The sequence below is a fragment of the Lytechinus variegatus genome, chromosome 10, assembly GCF_018143015.1.
Source record: "Lytechinus variegatus isolate NC3 chromosome 10, Lvar_3.0, whole genome shotgun sequence".
Taxonomy (NCBI): domain Eukaryota; kingdom Metazoa; phylum Echinodermata; class Echinoidea; order Temnopleuroida; family Toxopneustidae; genus Lytechinus; species Lytechinus variegatus.
This window is the reverse complement of record NC_054749.1, coordinates 20701080-20723195: the sequence shown is the minus strand read 5'-3', so window position 1 is coordinate 20723195 and position 22116 is coordinate 20701080. Positions and strand designations below refer to the sequence as shown.

Here is a 22116-nt window from a genome sequence, read left to right as displayed (position 1 = left end):
AGATCTATGTGTTTAGGGGGTCAAACTAAGAGAATAGTACTTGTTACGGGTACTGTTTTGTTTCTAATACTTGTTAAAGGTTAAGATTTCACACTCCAAATACTTGTTAAGGGGTGCATTTTCAGGACATGGAAAATACTTGTTTAGGTTGCTTTTTGAAACCCCATGCTCACGCATGGTATCCACTCATCAAAGGAAGTGGCCCTCCTGGGAGGCTGGCACAGACTTGTACTGTTTACATGGGGAGTGGTGCTACCAACCTCCTTGGTGAAACCACTGGAAACAAACACATGAAAATTTATGGTTTGGAAGGAAATTGAATGTGATTGTTTTGATCAATAGTGTTCATTTTAGGCTGCGTTTATGCGACCTCAACCCAGAATCATGATTGGAATCACGATTTGAATCATGATTCAAAACAGCAACATGAATCACGATCCGACAGAATCAGCGTTTATACGACCATCTTTCTAACGCTGTTTCTCCCTGAATTCGGGCCGATCCAGTGCGCATCACAGTGCGCAGTTTGACCCAGGAAGTATAGGTCAACATTTTCGCGCGTGTTTCTAACTTCACGTCGGCTGCTAGATTTTTGCTGCCACCGGAGCTAACGCGCGATCGTTTGTGCAAGTGCAACTCGGCTTCCGAAAAATAAATCTTTTACTTCCAGAATTCCGTGTATTGTACCTCGTATTGTTTTTGTTTACTTGTATTCAATCTTGTCGGTTCATCAAAAATGGTGTTCGGTAGCCGTAGTACTGGGCACGAATTCTGTTAATTTTGTCTCGACAGGCGGTGCCACATCTCCGTTGAAATCCCTCCCTCGCAAGCGCCGCTGAAAGGGACTCGTAGATCGTCTTATATTTCTGTGAATCCCGGTAAGGGATGCTTGTGCTTCAGGCTGAGCCCAAAGCACAAGCAGAGCCCTGAGTTCGTCGTCAGTCCAATTTGTGCCTTTGGAACTTGAAGACATGATTGATGAAAACAGTGAAATCAGGGTGACCAGACGTCCCGTATTTCCCGGGATTGTCCCGTATTTCAGAATATTGAACAAAATGTAGTTAATACATTTAAAAGTGACGAATTTTCATTAAATAACCAACAGCTGACGAAGCAGGGACAACAATTAAATCGATAACTGTAAACTTTTGCAAGTTCTGCGATGATTTCTTGCTAATACATTGCAAACGAACTGGCCTCCTGCCTGTGTGTGGCAGGCTACTAGCTAGGCATGGAGGATCGAAGCAAATTCTCAATGGTGCAAACACCTCACATGATAAACAGTTTTTCCACCAAAATAATCACAAAATCGGCTGGAAATTCTTATAATTATACTATGGATTCTCAGTTTAATGATTTGGAGATGTAATCGGAGGAAAATGTTATTGACTTTTCATAGTTGTTTCAGCTTTCGTTTTGAGTCTTGGTGTGCACGATGCCGCGATGTTTCATCTAATTTTTAAGTTTGACAATATGTTTCACTTTGAAATTTTATTCATTTCTAAAACATTTTATGTTTAAAATTTTAAAAATACATTTAAAAAACACCAAATAAAGTTATGATTTTTATTAGATGATTGGATTTTTTGTTTACTTGAAGTTTGAACTTTTCCCTTTTCTTTATTTTATATATACCCTATCCTTTCTGCTTGCCCTTTTTTGTTCCATCTATCTTTATTTCCTATCTTTCTTTCCTCGACATTTTCTTTTCTCTCTCTCTCTCTCTGTTCATTTTTCTTTCTTTCCTTCTTTATCCAATATACTTTTTTATTTCCTTCATTCTTTCTTTCCTTATAATTACCTTGGCTTCCTTCTCTCTTCGTCTCCTGTTTCTTTTCGTTCTTTCTCTCCTTCCATTATTTTCTATTTTTTCGTTCTCTTCCCCTTCATTCTTCCCTTCCATTCTTTATTCCTTTCTTCATTTTTCCCTTCTTATTCTTTTCCCTTATTTTTATTTTCTTTCTTTTGTTTCTTTCTTTCAAAGAATGAAGGAAACATGTTTATTTCCTTCATTTCTTTCTTTCCTCCTTCTTTTTCTCACCTTTCCCCCTTTAATTATCTCCTTTATTTTGCGAGACATTTATTAATCTTCCCTTCCTTCCTTTCTTTCTATATTCATTTCAAAGAATGACGGAAACCTTTTTTTATCTCTTATTATTTCTTTCATCCTTTTATTCTAACTTTCTGTTATTTTTTCTGTTTTCCTTTATTTTCTTTCCTTCCCAATCATCTCTTTTCTTTCTCTCCTTCATTCTTTCGTTCACCTTCCCTTCTAATTCTTTATATTTTTTTCAAAAGTCTTATAATTATACTATGGATTCTCAGAAGCCCACACTTTGTGTGGGCTTCTTTGTTGATCTTCGTTTGTCAATTGTCCCGTATTTCATTTTGTGAAATCTGGTCACCCTGAGTGAAATATAATGACGCTAAAGTACAACCCCGGGGTACAATACCTAGAATGATAATTCCTAAATGCACATGACAATTGGCATATACCGGTACTAGTACACTGGCAATCTGCTACACGAAAATTAACCTGCACGAAACACAGCGCGCGCCTTTGAGTCGAACCCGGAAGAAGCACGACACAATGACGTCATAGAATCATGATTCAAATCACGATATCGTTTATACGACCCTTTTCGTTCGTGATTCTACAGAAACGTCTTTCCAAACGCCCCTTTTTCCGTGTTTCATGTTTGTGATTTGAAAGACGTTTATTTCCACTTTCGACTAAACGCAATCGTGATTCTGCAGAATCGTGATTTGAATCATGATTCTAATCATGATTCTAGGGTAAAAAAGTGTCGAATAAACGCACCCTTACATGCATTTTAATTACAGATTAGCAGTTAGATCAGATACATGTATTTCTGTGTGTTGGTAACAAAGCTCTGCATACTGTAGCTTTGGTAAAAAAAATCAATATTTTGAACTTCACTCATAATATGATTTTATCATAAAGGCCTAGTATAATCAAATAGTGTAAAGGTATAAAGTGGCAGTCAAATCTTTTCAGTGGTTGATGTTGTGTAAAAAAAGGGGAAGGGGTGAATTGAATTATTGATTTAGACATCTTTCTTGTCCTTGTAATGTTTTTGTATTGCTTTAAAATTGTATATATTTATGATTGGGTGATTATAAATCTACAGATTAGCTATTAAAAGATATGTTCTTGAAAGTTTCAGCCCATTGTACACTTCAATGGTTTTATAAAAAAAAATGTCACTTTATACATGTAGGTCAGGCTCCCAATCAAAATAGATTCATTAAAAATTCCCCAACTTTATCCAGTTACATACATTTTTTATTTGATATCATCCCCATCATTTAAAGTGTTTTAGGATTATTATGATCATATAAATCTTGTAATGAATTTGAGTGGTGACATACATGTATGAGGGGGGGGGGGGGTAAATGTACTAAAGCTTGAAATAAGTGTCAAAGATATTAGGTATTTTTGTTAAACTTTTATGTTTACAAAAATTTGTGAAACCTTTGAAAAATTACTGAAATGGGTGAAGTTACATGTAGGTCAGTAAGAGAGATTTTGATTTCAGGAAAGAGATTAAAAGCTGTTACTGTATTGTATTCAACAAGAATAATCATACAGCCTGACAACCCATAACTTGGCACTTTCAATTATGGCTTTTTATACAGTACGTCCCGCACAAAAAGGAAACCAGTCTTTAGACTAAAGATATATGTGCATGTATCTCAATAATTGAGGGGGGGGTATCATAAAATTAACATTAATAATAAGAATGGAATGTCTTCTTTGATTTGAGGATAATTACTTTACTGAATCGTTCACACATTGCATAGTAAAATATCAATAAATTTTGACGCATGATCTGCGCAGAAACTCAACATGTGAGTCAGCACCCACTCTCATTTTTAGGGATTAGTGAAAGAACTTAACAAAGAATATTAAAGATATATTAATGGGCCATCCAGTTCTTGTGCAAGGTGGTAGCATCCTGAACAGATCTTGACCAATTTTTCTGCACAACTTGATTTTGACATTATTCGTAATCTCTTCTTGCTCATCTACATGCGTAAACTATTTACATCATTTTTAGTATCAAAATAAGGAAGGAATATTGAATTGAAAGGCCATAAATCGTTTTGGGTATGCTAAAGAAAGAGAATCCCGGTTTCCTTTTAATGGGATGCACTGTATTCTAATTTTTGACGTAAACCAATACTTCTTGTCACTGAGTGTAGTTTATGTATAGTTTCGTTTTTGTTTTTTCTCTGGGCCTGGTATCAATCTTGGGATATGAATTGCAAAATTATTTCCTTCACTTCGTCCTGTCACCCTAAAGCACAGAAGGATGTTTAAGACCAATTATAAAGTCTATTAAAATGATAGTGATAACAGGATGCTGAGGTTTCACTGCCTGTTGCTGTACTTTTGCTGTATAAGACACTGATCTCACTACCTTCCTAAAACTAGTTTACTGGAAACAAGTTTAACGTGTAGTGAGAACGGTCGAATCGATCTTCCAAACCGGTTCAGAAAACCACCTCGCGATGTGGTTTTCAAGATCGCTTGAAAACCACATCTCGTTAAACTGGTTTTAGCGTGAGTGAGGACACAACCATTCTTCGAGAAGCGATCTGTGCACATTTTTAGCGCGCTACTCTACACACCGTGTGTAGATTGCCTACGCTGCGGTTTCGAATTTTGCATGAAATGTGTCACCCCACTGAAAGCGTTCCCATAGCAACAAGATCGATTTACGTGAAGTGGTTTTTAAAACCACTTTCAGGTGATCAAATGGGAACGCTAGCAAAGTGATCTTCCAAACTGGTTTCCTGAACCCGTTTCCAGTAAACTAGTTTTAGAAAGAGTAATGAGAACGGGGTCTAAGAAAGCAAGTGTTTCCTTTTGCAACAGTGAACATAACTTTGCCATCCAATTGAAACTTCCATGAAATCCTCGATTTTCATTGGCTGCATTACAGCCTATAGCAGTCAGGTGGTTAAGATACAGTGTAAGGAGAACATGGGTAATTTTATCAAAATAAAAGAACTGTTGTACAGATAAAAAAAAAGTAGGAACGTCTAATCTCGGAATGAAAAAGAGTGAAAAAAGAGGGGGTACTTGCAGTAAAGTGCATCGTATGCCATGCTTACATTCATATGTAGAATGTGAGAAACTTCCCACATGCTGGTTGTTTACATATTCCATAATCCATATTCTGTGTTTGTATTCTACGTAAAAGCAGTTGAATGAGAAGGTATGCTTGCATTTATTTACATGATGATATTCTTTTATCATGATCACAAGAATTTCAGGAATAGTGAATAACCATTATTTACACACTGCATATTGAATCACAATTCTTTAGGCTATTATACCCAGAAATTTACATACAATGGATGGCAACCCTGGAAGTTTGCATTTGCAGTTGATGTCAATCATTTTTAAATCCAATTTGCGTTTTTTCTGCAAATTTGATCAAGCATGGGAATGAAATTGATGGTGATAGTGAATTCAATTTGATCCAGAATAATAAAATCAGTATTGATGAAGATGGTAATAACAGATAATGAAGTCGATGCTGACAGTGATGATGAAGATGGTGAAGATGACGATGGTGGTGGTGATGGTAGTGATGGGGATGATGATGGTAGCATTGATGGTGGTGATGTGGTGGTGGTGGTGGTGGTGCTGATGTTGACAATAATGGCGGTGATAGGAAGAGGAGGAGGATGATGGCAGTACCAAGAGGGAAAATGAAGGAGGAGCAGGTGGATGAGAAATGTGTTAGAAGTGAGGAGGGGATGGTGACAGGATGGGAAAAGAATATAGGGCCTATTCAGATAAACTTACAGTATGAGGGCTTACTTGTACATGTGGGGAGACTGGGGTCATTTTGACCCTGCGGTATTATGGCCCCTTTATTTTATTAGAGCTTCTAACGTGTTACATATAAAAATGACAAACATTTGTATTGTGAGAAATCAGGCATACAATGTACACCTCACACCGGGGGGGCCACTTACATTGACGAGTGGATAACATGCACGACCAAAAAAAAAACTTGTAAAAAGGACCATGTCTTTTTCAAGATGGGGCACATTACGTATTTTATGTAATAAGGGTGTCAAAAACACTGAAATAATTTTTTTTTAAAAGGTATCTATTTTCGCTAGGAAAGTTACGTGTTTAGGGTCAAATTGCGAATTTGCGGGACCTCACACTCTGTGCACAGATTCCGGGGTCCTAAATGTTCAACAACCCAAATTTCTGTCACTGTAAAATGTCAAGTGTACTTTCTATATCGAGATGTAATAAACATAATGAAGATTGTAGATGTTACATGTTTTTGTATACATGTATTTCAGAGACTTGTGTAAAAGGGAATCCTTAACCCCATACTATCTTTTCTTCGATTCACACTGTCTTTCTTAACCCCATACTATCTTCTCAACGGTGGTTAATGCCTTACACCAGGACTATCCCTCACTATCGATGATTTTACCATACAGAGCGTGATTAACGTGCAATTCGACTTCTGTAATTGGCTAATGCTAGCTTAGCCCCACTTTCCTTAGCCCTGTTTCATTTTCACACTGCATCTCTTAGCACCGTAATTGTGGTGCTAGCACCACAATAAAGCGGGCTAACCCTGCTTTTTTGCAGGGCCAGATAGTACCGTACCATGCTAGCCCACGTTCCTAAAACGTAGTGTGAAAACGAAGTGGGCTAAGCTTAACCGCGGGAAATTGGTGGGGCTAAGACCTTAGCCCCGCCAATTTAGGACAAAAAGTGCAGTGCGAAAAGCATATTAGTGTCCTTACTGTTTAAGGTCTCAGTAGGTGCATAAAATACATGTACATGTATTACATGTAGTTTATTACATTATTTTTGCTGAACCAACTACCAACTATTATTGATTCAATCACTGTTGTTTATGAATGTAAACGGCATGGGAAATACCTTGAATATAGATTCTCATAATGAGATATTATGATATTACATTGTTATAACTAGAGGGGGCCATAAATATACCAACCCAGTGGATCCACCCAAATTTGTAATGTACTAAATAACTTTTTAATTAACATATGTAGCTTAATCACAAAGGAAAAGTATCAATGTGTTGTTCTAGAATATGAATAGTAAACAGAGTAATTTAGACCCTTCCTGAACTATCTTTGTATGTATTTGTTTTTTAGATTCCAGTAACAGCCTCAGCAGTAGGGGAATACTCGCTGAGTGTGTTAGGCACCGGTGGCTTGATGATCAACCAGACGGAGAGCTTGCATTTCAATATCGATCACTTCTCCATCTTTGTGCAAAGCGACAAAGCTATTTACAAACCAGGCCAGACAGGTATGAGTCTTCTCCTGCTGTAGCGTTTCAAGAAGCTTGTCTGTGCTGACGGCATATGTTGATCAACCATCCCTCCCCCAATCATGAGCTACCTTATTCTTTTCATGGTATCCAGTCCAGTTATCTCTGCAAGAATACTTGCTACATTAAAAAAAAATCACTGTGAAAGTGCTTGGAATTTTGAAAGTGTCCAATAAGCAAATATTTTGTTCTGGAATATTTATTATTACAAGTAATTTCCGGCAATACATGTATGTTCACTGGCAAATATACATTTATTCTATGATCTGAATTGATCAGGATAAATATCTCAATCAGACTTTCAGAGAACACCAAGTATTTTGAGATTAAAGGTCTGTCAACGTCTGTTGAGAGAGTTTCTTTTATAATTGAAATTCACAACCGTAAATATACCTTATCTTCATGTTTCGTTTTGTTTTTTCTATTGTAGTGCACTACAGAGTGCTTGCTGTTTATCCAGACTTGAAACCATATACAGGACCTTTCACAGTAACAGTCAGTGTAAGTATTATGTTAGCCTAGATACACCCACACATAGCCTTGTACTACCAGGTGGGCGTTTCATTAAGCTGTCCGTAAGTTAAGAGCGACTTTAAGAATGACTGGTGATTCTTTCTTGTGGTAAATGGTATATTCATAGGCGATGGTAAAGCGCGTGAGAAAGGATCACCAGTCGTTCTAAAAGTCGCTCTTTACTTACGAACAGCTTCATGAAACGGCCCCCAGGAGGGCGTTTCTTGAAGCTGTTCGTAAGATACGAATGACTTTACGCACGACTGGTGATCCTTTCTTGTGCTTTGTGATATCCTTATGTAATTGAGTTATGACCTTAGAACATGTTCCAGTCGTGTGTATGAAACACCCACCAGCATGAATATTTCTTTTATGTAGAAAAGTGTATTTGCTGTTGATCCTCAGGGATCCCAAAACCTTTGTCATTAATGTGGATATGACAAATGGTATACTGTAAGCAGAGGTTTGGACTTTTGTAGCCGTTTTATTTATTTAATTCCCAGATACCAGTACTCAAAACTCATTATTGTTTGACTTATTTGGTCCGACAAGGTAAATGTAAAATTCAATTTAATGGTCCAGTCTTCACTTGCCCACATGGGCCTATTGTCTGGTTGCCATGTTTTCTATAGCTTTTCCCCATTTTTTTCTCTGAAAGTGCCAGGTGCCCTAAACATTTTTTTTTCAATGATAATTATTTTTGGGGTCTTTTTTGCTAGGTTTATGTGTGTACGTCATGCGAATTATTAATTTCAATATTCCACCTCATTTTTAAATGGGGGGGGTCAAAGCGTATCATAAAAAAATTGAAAACAACCCAAGAAGTCTTACTATGTAAAACACATGGGACTTTACAAATGTGTGTTGTGATTAGTGATATAGCTATTTCTTTATCACAAAAAATGCACAAAAAGAGGTTTTTCCATGAAAGATATAATGATTGTAAGTTTTAATCATTGGATTTGTATGAAATTTTGAGGAAATGTGTATCTTAAAGAGTACAACAAAATAATGACAGCTTTTGTGCATGGTACCACCACAGATGGAGTTGTGTATAAAATTCTCTACTAAATTGCCCACTATCTAATCTCTTGTTATTAATCCATGATTTCTACATTTCTACTCTGAATATTTCTTAAAGCCATCATTTATTACAAAGAAGTCAGAGAATTATATTCATCCATCAAAACTTAAATCACCCGTTGTATTGTGGAATTATAACCATAGGAACTTCATTTTATTGAAAAATCATCACATTTTGCTAATGCTTAAAGCAAACATGCTACAAAGCAAATATACATGTATGTGTTGATCAGCTCATAAGCTTTACAAAAATATTTTGTTGGGGGTACAGGTTGATCCTGTGCTTTATTATACACCCGTAATCGTTTTCACACAGTAATAGGGCTCCTGGCCTCTTGATCTGATAATCTAGTGACTTTACAAATGTATGAATAGTTTTAAATGGGGATGCTATTTTTGCCATGAACTCGGTTGGTCATTGTATTTATATGCAAATCCTAGACAAGACGTATTATGGTATCACGCTCGGTGTCCGTCCGTCTGTCTGTCTGTTAACTTTTCCTTGTACATGCGATAACCTCAGTTTGACTTAACCTAGGCTCATATAATTTGATGTGTATGATACTAGCATGGATCCCAGGAAGCCCATTGATTTTGAGGTCAAAGGTCAAGGTCACAGTGACATGTTTTCTTTATACCCTTCATCAGCCCGTTCAAACACGATAACTTCAGTTTAACTTAACCTAGGCTCATATAATTTGGTGTGTATGATACTAGCATACATGTAGATCGCTGGAAGCCTATTGATATTTAGGTCAAAGGTCAAGTCGCCACTTTTCACTTTTTGCTTGCCCATTATTAAACTCAGTGTTACAGGCAGTTGTATTATGTGCCTGCCCTAGCGACACTCTTGTTTACATTCATGTGCATACTGTCGATAATATATCTCCATGACAAAAATTTATGTAGGTATGTACATACATGTAGGCATCCACGGACATACTGTAAAAAACATTGTGGTGTACGTGCACATTGATCAACAAGGATCCTTTTTAGTACCCGTCTTCTGTTTAAAAATTTATTGAGTATTCACCTCAATGTGCTTGTAGACTCGAAAACTTCATTGAAATTGAATACTTCTATGTCCCTGACACGACTCCCTGAGTGTGTTTTCAATGGTATTGTGTCAAATGATAGGCCTATATGATGGACATACACCCACATTTGCTGCACAATACATTGTGAAAACATGTCTTCGATGTCCTAATTTATTGAGATTGCTCCTCCATGTATAGCCTTGCAAAATTCATTTTGAAAAAGATGAAAACTTTATTGTCCCTGGCATAGTTCTCTGCACTTCCAACAAGTTTAAAGTGACGGACAGTATTCACGTAGCCTATTTTGATGACCTACTTGTATCATTGTATATCACCACTATCTAGTAAGGTCAATTAATTGTATGATTGTCTAAAGATAAATATGTACCCTGATTTCAGATTGAATAAACAATTGAACCGAAATTTAATAGAAGGGGCAGTTGTTAAAATGTGTGATGCATTGATTCAATGGGGGCGTGGTGGTCTAGTGGTGGTGACTCTTGTCTTTCAATCTGAGGGACGCGGGTTCGATTCCCCACCATGGCATGTTTTCCTTTAGCAAGAAATTTACCCACATTGTGCTGCACTCAACCCAGGTGAGCTGAATGGGTACCGGCAGGAAGTAATTCCTCAAAAAGCTGTGTGCACCAGAATCAGTAGACTAGCTTACAGCCTGGGTAATATACATGTAGGAGTGCCTTGAGCACCTAACAAGATGGATACATGGGCTATACAAATCGTATGTTATATATAAATATCATTATTATTTGATTTACAATCAGATTCATAGTGCAAAAACAAGATTAAATGAAGTTGTAATATATGTTGAACAAAAATTTCTCATGGAAATTACATTTTGACATTTACTTCAATACAAATTTAGAAGGAATGAATATACAGTCCATGTACTTTGTTATGAAGTACAGTGAACATGTACTGTACATCAGTTCTGACTGTTTTGATATTCACTTTGCAATTAATGGATATAAGTACATGTATCTACTGTATTCGCCACCTACTTGTACTACCAATCCTTTGGCCTTTCTGTGTACTGTATAACCATGGAAACCAGCAATATCATCCTCTTGTGTTTTGATGCATGGTTAAAAGCATGGGGAAAATGGAATTGCATACTGTTGGGTCTTATTTATATGGTGTGACAGAGCTCAACAGTATTTTCATATTATTTTTTATTGTGAAAGTCTTCAGGTTCGACTTGCAGTAAACTGTGGTATAAAAATGAGATCCAATGTTGGAAAGCTATTATATACATAGAATATTGAGGCACCCATTCTTTTAAAATCTGGCTTTGAATGAGACATAATGGTAGAAAAAAAATAGTTTTATACAGATGTACTGTACATGTATATATCAACTTGCCAATGTAATTTACTAGCCGTAACACTAAGCTTAACAGTGAATAGAAAATATAAAAGAACACTTCTGATTGGTTCCTCGTCAGTACTTGGAACCAAAAGTGCATATTACGTTGATCTTGATTAGTCAGTCCATTTAATAGCAATCAATGTTTCTTGTCCCTTTCATTATCATTACTATTCATTATTCATGATGGTAAATCTACTTATTGCCATGCAAGGAGATGCAATTAAAGGAGGGTATTATGTAAATCCTGTTGTAATGGATTTTATCGCTGTTCCTTTGATCTACTGGCCTACAGACCTTTTACTTGCAAAAAAATCCATAAATACATACATGACTAATGTACAAAATCAAAATGATATTGAATATGGCAATTTTTGCAATTGAATATTTGTAGGCTGATGGATAATCATATCTTCTCTTAAAAGGTACAGTACAGTAATAAAATTGATGAAATGGGATTATCTTCCTCCTTGAAATACGTCAATGGATGGCAATAACTTGGTGTATCACAATGGATATTTTTGTTTGTTTGTTTTATTCCCGTAATCAGATAAAAAATATACAATATACAAGAGAGATACATACAATAACGGAGGATCACCCAATTCAGCTGTACATGTATTTGCAAAATACTGCTGTTCTTCCTTGGGGTCCTACATATTGAATATTGAATAGTACAAGGTTGGATCTACCTTTTAGTACTTCTAATGAAAAAAAAAAAGTTTTTTGTTCACATTTATGATAAGGCCCCCTATCTGATGTACATGTATGTGTCATATGTGGATGATACAATGAATTTTCCATGTGTTTAATGCATTCATGACTAAAAATTATTAATGTGTTATACTTTTATTGTTTTAATCACAAGAGTTAGCATTCAAAGCCATGCACATCATCATGCCATACATGTACATTCAAACCTATAATTTGTTCATGACAAGTCATATCTGATCAGGTAGATCCTTGCATGCTGATGCATGAAGTAAAGGTAATTAAGTCAATTTCATAATGCATTATGTGCGTTCCTTCTCGTACATGTAGATGTCCAAGACCTTGGAAGTAGTTTTACACTTCAATTACTCTCAGCCAAGCAGAATGCAAATAAATCATAATTACAGTTCTGATAAAACTTTGACAAATAATTTCATTCAAACAGTCATTGTCAAGTGACAAGAGAAACCAATTGATTGGAAGTCAATTTAGACTGCTGGTGTAACTCCCCCCCCCCCCCATCCTTCATATTAGTTTTCTGCACTTTAAAAGAAAACATAATCAGTATTTAGCATGGCTGGATATTTGTTTGTTGGCGGCATCTGATAAGCGAGATTTGTGACATACGATCTACAATGTAATTACATTTGAAAATATGATTTTGACAGATTTTTGCAATTTTTTTGGGGGGGAGGGGAGGGGGGTGCAACACCTTTGTGCATGTTCACACTTTGTATTTTGTATATACATGTATTATGAATAAGTGACCAAGCCATTCACACCTGTGATGTAGGGACATTATGGACAAACATGCATGGTCATGCAATGACCAAGCTCACTTAAAGGTCAAGTCCACCCCAGAAAAATGTTGATTTCAATAAATAGAGAAAAATCAAACTAGCAAAACGCTGAAAATTTCATCAAAATCGGATATAAAATAAGAAAGTTATGACACTTAAAAATTTTGCATATTTTTCACAAACAGTGATGTGCACAACTCAAATGAGAAAGTTGATGATATCCCTCACTCACTACTTCTTTAGGTTTTTATGGTTTGAATTATACAATATTTCATTTTTTATAGATTTGACAATGAGGACCAATTTGACTGAATCATATAGTCTAAAAAATGCTCATTCCACATTTTCAGGGAAGAATTAATCATTGTTTCACTTGACAAGGAGGAGAAAAGTAGAATATTTCCTATTTCATATGATAAAATACAAAAGAAATAGTGAGTGGATGACATCATCAGTCTCCTCATTTGCTTACTCACCAGGATGTGCATATAACTATTTTGTGAAATCGAGCAAAACTTTAGAATGTTTCATCTGACTTTGATGAAATTTTCAGTGTTATTTTTGTTGGATTTTTCTTTATTTATTCAAATCAACTTTTTGTTGGGGTGGACTTGTCCTTTAATCCTGTACTGACTAATAAATGTGTCACTTTTGTCAGCTGGGAGGGAGGGGGGTTCCAAGAGAAGACAGGAACTCATAAACAACACAGTGAGTCATGGGGGTTATATTGTACATCCCAGTGTGCAAATCAACTTCTTGTCTACTATTATGTAGCCAAGCCATACACATCTTCAGAAAGTTTAAAGTAATGAGCTCATTAGAGTGAATTGTCATTCCGTGGAGGTCAATTCCCAATGTGTTGTAATCCCCTTTTGGTCAGAACGAACAGGCTTTTACCATGCATTTCTATGCACCAGACAGGCATTCTTTTTATCCTGCCCTATTGTTCCAATCCTCTTTATGTTCAGACTCTGGAAGGATGTCTCACAGCGATGTCCACTGTACGTGTTAGCTCGACATAAAGGCCTGCATGGTCACACCGCCCGAGCGTTGTTGGAGTGGTCGTGGAGCGGAGAGAAAAAATCATCACCGCTCACTTCCGTTATCCATTTTCGATTTAGATTTTTTTTTTTCGATTTTCTCCCCAAATTTTTGAGCGAAATTCGACCCTCTCTCCCTATCGCTCCACGACCGCTCCAACAATGCTCGGGCGGTGTGACCAGGCCTTAAAGTCCCTTATAAATTCTCATTTGTGTATAGTTTAAATAACACACCTCCCTATTTGATCGCCTTTCAATCTTGTGAAACATCCCCCAGATAATTCACCAAAAATTCACGCTCAGAGGGTGTGCTGCATATTCATTATATTACCCATTAAAATGTTTGTGTTGCCAATGAAACATGAATTTATGTCACACTTCAGTATTTTTATAACACTTCTCTGATGCCTTATTGTTACAAAATAACATTTTGAGGATTACCTTGTCTGTAGGATATAGTCATGATATGAGATGCCTCATTTTAAATTCCAATGAAAACAGTATAATTCCTGTACAGTAAAATATTGCAAAAATCTTTCATTGAATAGTAACCATTGATTCTTCACTGATTTACAACTTTCCTCCAATTTCTAATTAAACTCTCCCCACTATGTCTAATTTGCTTAACACCTATTTAATTCAACTGAGCATATACATGTACGTGTATGTCTCAAAACCAACAAAAATTCACCAGACAGAGGTATCTCTAAGTTGCCATAAAAAATTTGCATAGAATATATTTACCATGTTTTAGTAAAACCCTGGACCTTGTCTCACTTTTCTTTCCAAAGTTTTCACTGAAATTCTTCTACATTAAATCAAGTACTCGAGTGGAGCATTGTTGATCAATTTGACAAACTGTAAATAATTTTTAAAGATTAGGACCTGCTTTTTTATACTCGATGAAAAAATATCAAAATTTATTTTTGCTGACTTGTGAGACAAACACATGTGATCATTAGACAAATAATTACATTACCTACTTTTTTACATTTACTAGAAATGATTGATCTAAATGAATGACAATTGGATCGATTGGAAGCACCGTGGTGTAGCGGTTTTGACTCTCGCCTTGTAATCAGAGGGTCGTGTGTTCGAATCCCACCATGGCCTGGCGTCCTTTGGCAAGGCGTCAATCCACACTTGCCACTCTCACCCAGGTGCTAATTGGGTACTGGTAGGAAACAACCATCATTGTGGTTGGTTTAGCAAGTTTGCGCCTAACAGGCTGCTTGGAATGCTATGAATCAAGTGACCGGGTAATAATAATTGTGAAGCGCTTTGAACAGTCGTAGATTGATAAAGCGCTATATAAATGTATATTATTATCAAAGCTTGACTTACTTTATATGTATCAAAATCTCAATTGATTGGTCATACTATTGTCTTCTAAGGATCTTCTCTCGGAAAGATGTGTTAAGTCTTTACTTTTGGTGATATCTCTTTTTGGGAAAATGGCACCAAAATTGTGGAACAACCTACCTCAAAAGAACAGATTTCATTAAATTCAAATCTGTGTTAAAACATACCTTTTTAAATAATAATAACTGTATATTTACCCAGGGTAGCCACTTCAGTTTCGAAAACTGCTCTCCCAGCGGGCCCTATTACCCGGCTAAGCTAGGCTACAGGTGAACGCAGCTTTTCGAGGAATTACTTCCTGCCGGTACCCATTTACCTCACCTGGGTCGAGTGCAGCACACTGGATGAATTCCTTGCTGAAGGAAATTTTAAGAAGCTCATGTATTGATAGCTCTGTACTAAATTAAAACAAATCTTCCGCACTCATATTATGCATCCGTAAGAACCGATCATTATGTTATTCTTTCATACAGGATGGTAATGGCAATGCTATTAATCAGATGATAGACAAGATGCCTAATAAGAATGGAATCCTCTCTGAAGAGATGGTGATGTCTGAAAACCCTGTTCTTGGTGACTGGGTGATCAAAGTAGAAGCAGAGGTAAGCTTTCTGCCTGTTTCATCATCTCTCTCTCTCTCTGTATATTTTCTTCTTTTTTTACGATCTAATCTTATTTCTAAGTTTATTGCTTTCTATGTATACTTAATTGCTTGTTTAGTAGTCTATTTGCTTTTGTTTCTGACTTCAAATAATACTAAATATGGTTGCATATAGTATACAGATGGATCTATAACATTATGTATATTTTGTTCTTTTTACGATCTAATCTTATTTCTAAGTTTATTGCTTTCTATGTATACTTAATTGCTTGTTAAATAGTCTATTTGCTTTTGTTTCTGAATTCAAATAATACTAAATATGGTTGCATATAGTATACAGATGGATCTATAACATTATGTATATTTTGTTCTTTTTACGATCTAATCTTATTTCTAAGTTTATTGTTTTCTATGTATACTTAATTGCTTGTTAAATAGTATATTTGCTTTTGTTTCTGAATTCAAATAATACTAAATATGGTTGCATATAGTATACAGATGGATCTATAACATTAACAGTATGATTACTATAGCAGTAATAAATGAAAACAGGAGACCGCCATCTTGAATGGAATTGTTAGTGTCCCTGATTGGTCATCATACTATTGTCTTCTAAGGATCTTCTCTCTGAAGTATGAGAGAAAGTCTGTTGAACCCTGTGCCAGAGATAGCATGCTAGATTCTATGCATATAGAAATGCACATTTAGTTGTATACTGAAGTCAACAGCAAATGTGGCCTAAAATTCGGTTAATTTATCTGCCAAGTGTTGTATATTCATTTGATAGTATTGATTTTGTTAATTTCGTTGTCAAATTTGTATATTCATTTTAAAGTAGGCCTATTTTCATTTTTGTCAATTTCATCATCAAATTTTATATTCATTAATAAGTGTTGATTTTGTCATTTTCATCAAATTTTGTAGGTTCATTTTATAGTATTTATTTAAATTCAAAGTCAAATTCACCATTAACTTATTATTCATTTCATCATATTATTTCAATTTCATCATCAAATTTTATATATTTGATAGGATATACTTAAAATTCAATTTTATTATATTCTGACAATCATTATGAGCAAAACGAATGTGTTACAATTTGATCCATGAATCTTATTTATATGAACAATCTTTCAACCTATCATACTCAAAATGTAGATTTTTTTCATTTCTGATGGAACTAAAGTCTAATGATATGTCTGTCTATCACATTTTCTCTCTAGGGTCAAACCAAGGAATACACTTTCAAGATTGATGAATATGGTAAGGAAACTACATAAATAAATAATATGAATAATACTACAAATCATCCTAAACATTTTTTATGTTTGAGAAAGAATCAAATCCTGAGAAAGCTTTGTCGATCTGGAACTGCACAGCAGCTGCCGGGCTTTATTTTCAGAGCATTTCTATTTCAGATTTCATTTCAAACAATAAAATATGGATTTTCATTTTCATCCTATTGGATACCCACTTAACATCTGACTTGACTGTGTCTAGTGTGCAAAATCATACTTTCATTGTAGTTATGTTAGTGGATGCTAGCTTTCAAGGGATTTTCCATCAACACTGATTCTCCCTTATTTCAAGCCCACCCACTTGATTGACCCAGGAAGCAAAGGTCAACTTGGAGTCTATGAAGTGCATGTCTGAACAGGGTCATGAAGTGCGTAGTGATATATGTGCATGTAAATTTTATGTATCGGGGCCAAACATTTTTTTTGGGGGGAGGGGCCACTTTCCACAGCTTGCTGCCTAATTCTGAAACATAATATAGGCTTGCACAATGAAATGGGATTTTCCAGGGCTCCTTGTTTATTTTTTAGGGCTCTTTAAGCATTTAAGGGGCAAAATCACCGGGCCCCAATCGGATTTTTCCCTGCTAAATATGAGCATTATGATATACAGTATATATTTACAATATTTGTTTTAAAAAAATTAAGAAAATTGCAACAATAATTTTTTGTCCTGATGAATTCATGTGTTTCTATTCCTTTTCTCTTGTTTTAGTACTGCCAAAGTTTGAAGTTTCCATTCAGGCACCTACATTCTTTGACCCATCGGATGAGGTTATATCTGTTAAATATATTGCCAAGTAAGTATTGCCCCACATCATAGTCCCCAATATCCCATTTAAAAAAAGCAAGTTCTGTGTTCATTGAAATTCTATATACATGTACATCTGTGCATGGACCTCCATAAATATATGGCAATGCAATTGTAGTAAAATCTGTTGTAAATTATGTAACGTTCCTTAAACAGGTCACTGCAAATAAGTGTGATTGAGATTTACTGCCGATGCACGGTCGTGTTATTTGGGATATTGCTTAGTGTGTATTTAATGTTTTGTTGTATTTTGGTAAAATAATGTATTTTTGAGGGGCCCCATAAGTGTTTTTGGTGCTTTGAAGTTCCATTTTCTTTCCAATTTCTTTGAACTCTTCTAAGTTTTTGTATTAACCAAAGTGGGGACCAGATTGGTGACATTGTGGTTTTTGTCACAGATTTGGACAATTTTTCTTCTGAGTACAGTCAAACTTATAGCGACAACCTGCTTAACACAAATTCAGTTTTCCCTGAATAGTATCCCCATTGAAACATGAATTACAAGAAGCTGTCCTGAAAGATGGTATTACAGAGTATATACATTACGTGCATATGCAGTCTCACTGTACATTTGTATGTGATTTTCATTTTAGAGTATATCTTCCTTTTCATATTATTCATTTTTTACAGTGAGCTTTTTCATCTTACCAGTACTCTGTGTTTGATAACTTCAGAATTGTCCAAAGTTACTCCTCATTGTGGCTTCAGATACTGCGAATAAAAGTTATCGCATGATTTGACCCAACATGCTTGGAGCAGCACATTATTTGTATTGTGACGTTTGTTTCTGTTTTCTGTTCTGTTCAATTTGGATTATTTTTCATTGTTAAAAGTTACAAGTTTTTCAAGAACTGAGATTTTCCTGGGAATAAAATCAGAGGGAAAATGGCAATTGCTCTACACAATATGATTTGTATATACATATTTTTATGGTTGAATAAAATTGAATTGAATTGAAAATTAAAATTGACTTGAATATTCAGTTTGCATAATGGATTATTTCTATATAAATGCATACAATAGTAGTTTAAATCTTTGCCCTCTTGTTATCAGAGAGTGATATCTCACCTGAATTGAAAAATGTGCCATGAATGAATTTATATGTAATAAATAATTCTATTGCAGATACACATTTGGGAAGCCCGTAGAAGGGACTCTGTCGGTAGGTGTGAAGTTGCGATACCAGCCCAACTCAAGACAGTTGCAAAGAAGAATACAGGTGAATATACCTAATGATATGATGGTCTACATGTAAGTGTTTAGATGGCATGATCAGTGATGGTCATTTGTGTGATTGGATGGTATGAACCAGGCAAATAATACAATAACTTCGATGGGGCTATTTATTTTTTTAAAGGTCATATGTTTGGCTCCGATAGACTGATTCCCACCAATTTGGTTTGTGGGTGTTTTTCATCATGACCTTTGTGATCCTTTGTGACCCTTATAATCCATGTTTATACCAAATATAATTAACTCTTCATGCGTTCCGTTCACATCATTGCACGCCTGTAGACGCTTTACGTTCGCATTTCTGCACAACCACACATTTCCTTATTGACACCCTTTTGTCCTGGTAGTTTAAAGTTTTCAGAGTTTTGTTTTATATACATTTGCTTTCAAAACCACTTAATGGGAGATTATCTACCTTCTTGAAAAAAAAATCAATACATCCTCCAGTTTACCCAGGAAGTTCATTTGCAAATGGAGAGAAAAGAATCAATAAAATCCTCCTCACAAACAATACCACAGTCAGGTTCATTGTTAGGAGTTAGGACTCGATATTGACACCTGTATGAAACAGGTGCTTTTTTTTTTCTTTGATTAGTCAAAGATCTACTCTCTTTTCTTTAGTCACAGTAGGATGGTCTATTTTATCAGATAATCATTTGTGTGATGAACTGCGCAGGTGAATACAAAAGGAATCATGCCACTGACCCAAGAACCGAAATAAGGGCTACACTTTTGTTGGAAATGTGGAATAAAAAGTTAAAAAAAGATTTGCAATGCTGCTTTTTTTCATTAGTAATGCAATAAATTCATACATGACAAGAAAACCCACTAAACACTACAAGCTTACTTCGCAACATTTCCTTTCTAAATGTTCAGATTAAGATTATAGCTGTCTAAATAACAGAGAGTATTATACCACGTAGAAGGGTTCACTGCTAAAATAATGCAACATACAGAGGTTTTACGGGTCAATGCAGGAAGAGTTATTATTGCCCCAAAATAGTAATGTTCATGGTAATTATTATCATGATTATGTGAGTAAACCTATACATTCTTTTCTCCTTTGTGACAGTTATCTCCTAATACTGTAGAAACAGAAGTTAACTTCAAAGCCAGCGAACTTCTGGACCTCAAGAGACAACACCTATTTGATAGCCAGCTATCTTGGTATGAGAATGAGATGTTGTTGTTCACGGCCAATGTAACAGAGACCCTGACAGGTATTATGCAGCAAGCTGATGAAGCTACCGTCTTCTACCACTCCAAACCTATCAAAGTCGTATTCCAGGAGTCTATCAGCCGCTCTACATTCAAACCAGGGCTGCCTTATCGCGTCTATGTAAGTAATTCAATTCAGTACAATTTAGAGAGAAATGCCAGTAGTTGCAATAAACACTGATTTCATGAGAAAGTCTGTAAAACGAGGCTTAATTGTCAGTATATCATCGAGGATCTAGATCTGGTACAGTTACATAAACTGACTTTGTGAAATCTTGAAATCTACGCTGAAAAATATTCACACTGAAGATCACCAACACAGATAGGCACACGTGGGACAGTGTATTATTGCTGGAATAGAGACCCGACGGAAGTTACCAAATCCGCACTTATTTTGCTTATTTCTCAGCAATTACACAATTTCTTCCAGAATTCTTTTGGCACATATTTTTTATTCATACAAATAGACACTTGGGTGGTCATTATATTAGATTCTGTAAAAAGTCATTTTGAGATCGTTACCAATACTGGAATTTATCTTTAAATGGTACTTATTGATGAGCAAACATGTTTCATTCACCATCGCACATGAAAAGCAGCTGCAGCGGGTACTTTCAAATTTTCCAAAATTTTACTGCCAGGAACCAAAGGTGTATCCTGCATCCGTACACAAAAACAGTCACGAAAACCTTATGACTTATTAGCTTTGTACACAAAAAGTTACTTAACTCTATTGCTATGTTTAGTTTAGACCATGTTTTGAAGAGCCTTTAGGTGTTGGCTCATTTGGTAGAGTGTCTGTCTCAAAACCAGAGGTTGAGAGTTCAAACGGACCTAAGACGTTAAAAGATAGGAGTTGCTGCTACCGTTTGGCGTTCAACGATTAAAGGGACAGAGCCTCGTTGATCTGGTGCTTCACAGGAGCTGCTGGGCCCAAGATCAATTGGGCAGTATATTTCATTTCATGTCTATGTTATTTCGAACAATAAAATATGGATTTTTATCATCTTTTTCATCATCTTTATTTCAGCTCGTTGTCACTCGTCAGGATGGCTCTCCTCTGACGGAAGAGGAACGTCAACGAGGTCTTAAACTGGACGTTTGCAGGGGTAATGACTGCATTCAAGAGAATCTTGTCATAGACCAACAAGCCGGTGTTGCAGAGACTACCATATCCTCATCCAACAAAGAAACATCCATCCAACTTTGGGTATGTTGAATAAAATGTGGAGCTGGTTATTGTCGATCCAGTTATTTTATTATACATGCATCACTACTTTGCGATAAGCTGTTTGATTCCACTTCATTTGCTCAAGCAACAATTGCTCTCATGGGAAATATATACATTTAATAATTGAAACATAATCTAACCTTAAACACATTCCTTAGCCTAATCCCCACAGTTTTTTAATGAGATGTCGTGATCACAAACCATAAACCAGAGAAACTGTCAGGTCATCTGCAATTTACCAAGGATTACGAATGAGCCCCAAGTCTTTTCATTCTTTTCATTGACCAGATGCAGAAGCAGCATCCCTTGAAACTGATATGACTAATGTGATGATTTCTATTACAAACCTGTAGCTTAGAATTTCTTTACAGCTGTAAATCATGCTTGGCCCTTCTTATAACTGCTTCACAATCTCTGATTTTTTTTTCT

General features: G+C 35.8%; 1 protein-coding gene across 4 annotated transcripts in view; it reads left to right on the top strand.

Moving 5' to 3' along the window:
* Positions 1-22116, top strand: part of LOC121422533 (CD109 antigen-like) — an 83537-nt gene that overhangs the window by 21962 nt on the left and 39459 nt on the right. For all 4 annotated transcript variants that reach the window (XM_041617667.1, XM_041617669.1, XM_041617668.1 and 1 more), the window contains exons 4-11: positions 7192-7348; positions 7800-7870; positions 15772-15900; positions 17123-17162; positions 17910-17994; positions 19131-19224; positions 20311-20577; positions 21487-21666. In XM_041617667.1, the coding sequence (XP_041473601.1) occupies positions 7192-7348; positions 7800-7870; positions 15772-15900; positions 17123-17162; positions 17910-17994; positions 19131-19224; positions 20311-20577; positions 21487-21666 (1023 nt within the window). The remainder of the gene's footprint in view (positions 1-7191; positions 7349-7799; positions 7871-15771; positions 15901-17122; positions 17163-17909; positions 17995-19130; positions 19225-20310; positions 20578-21486; positions 21667-22116) is intronic.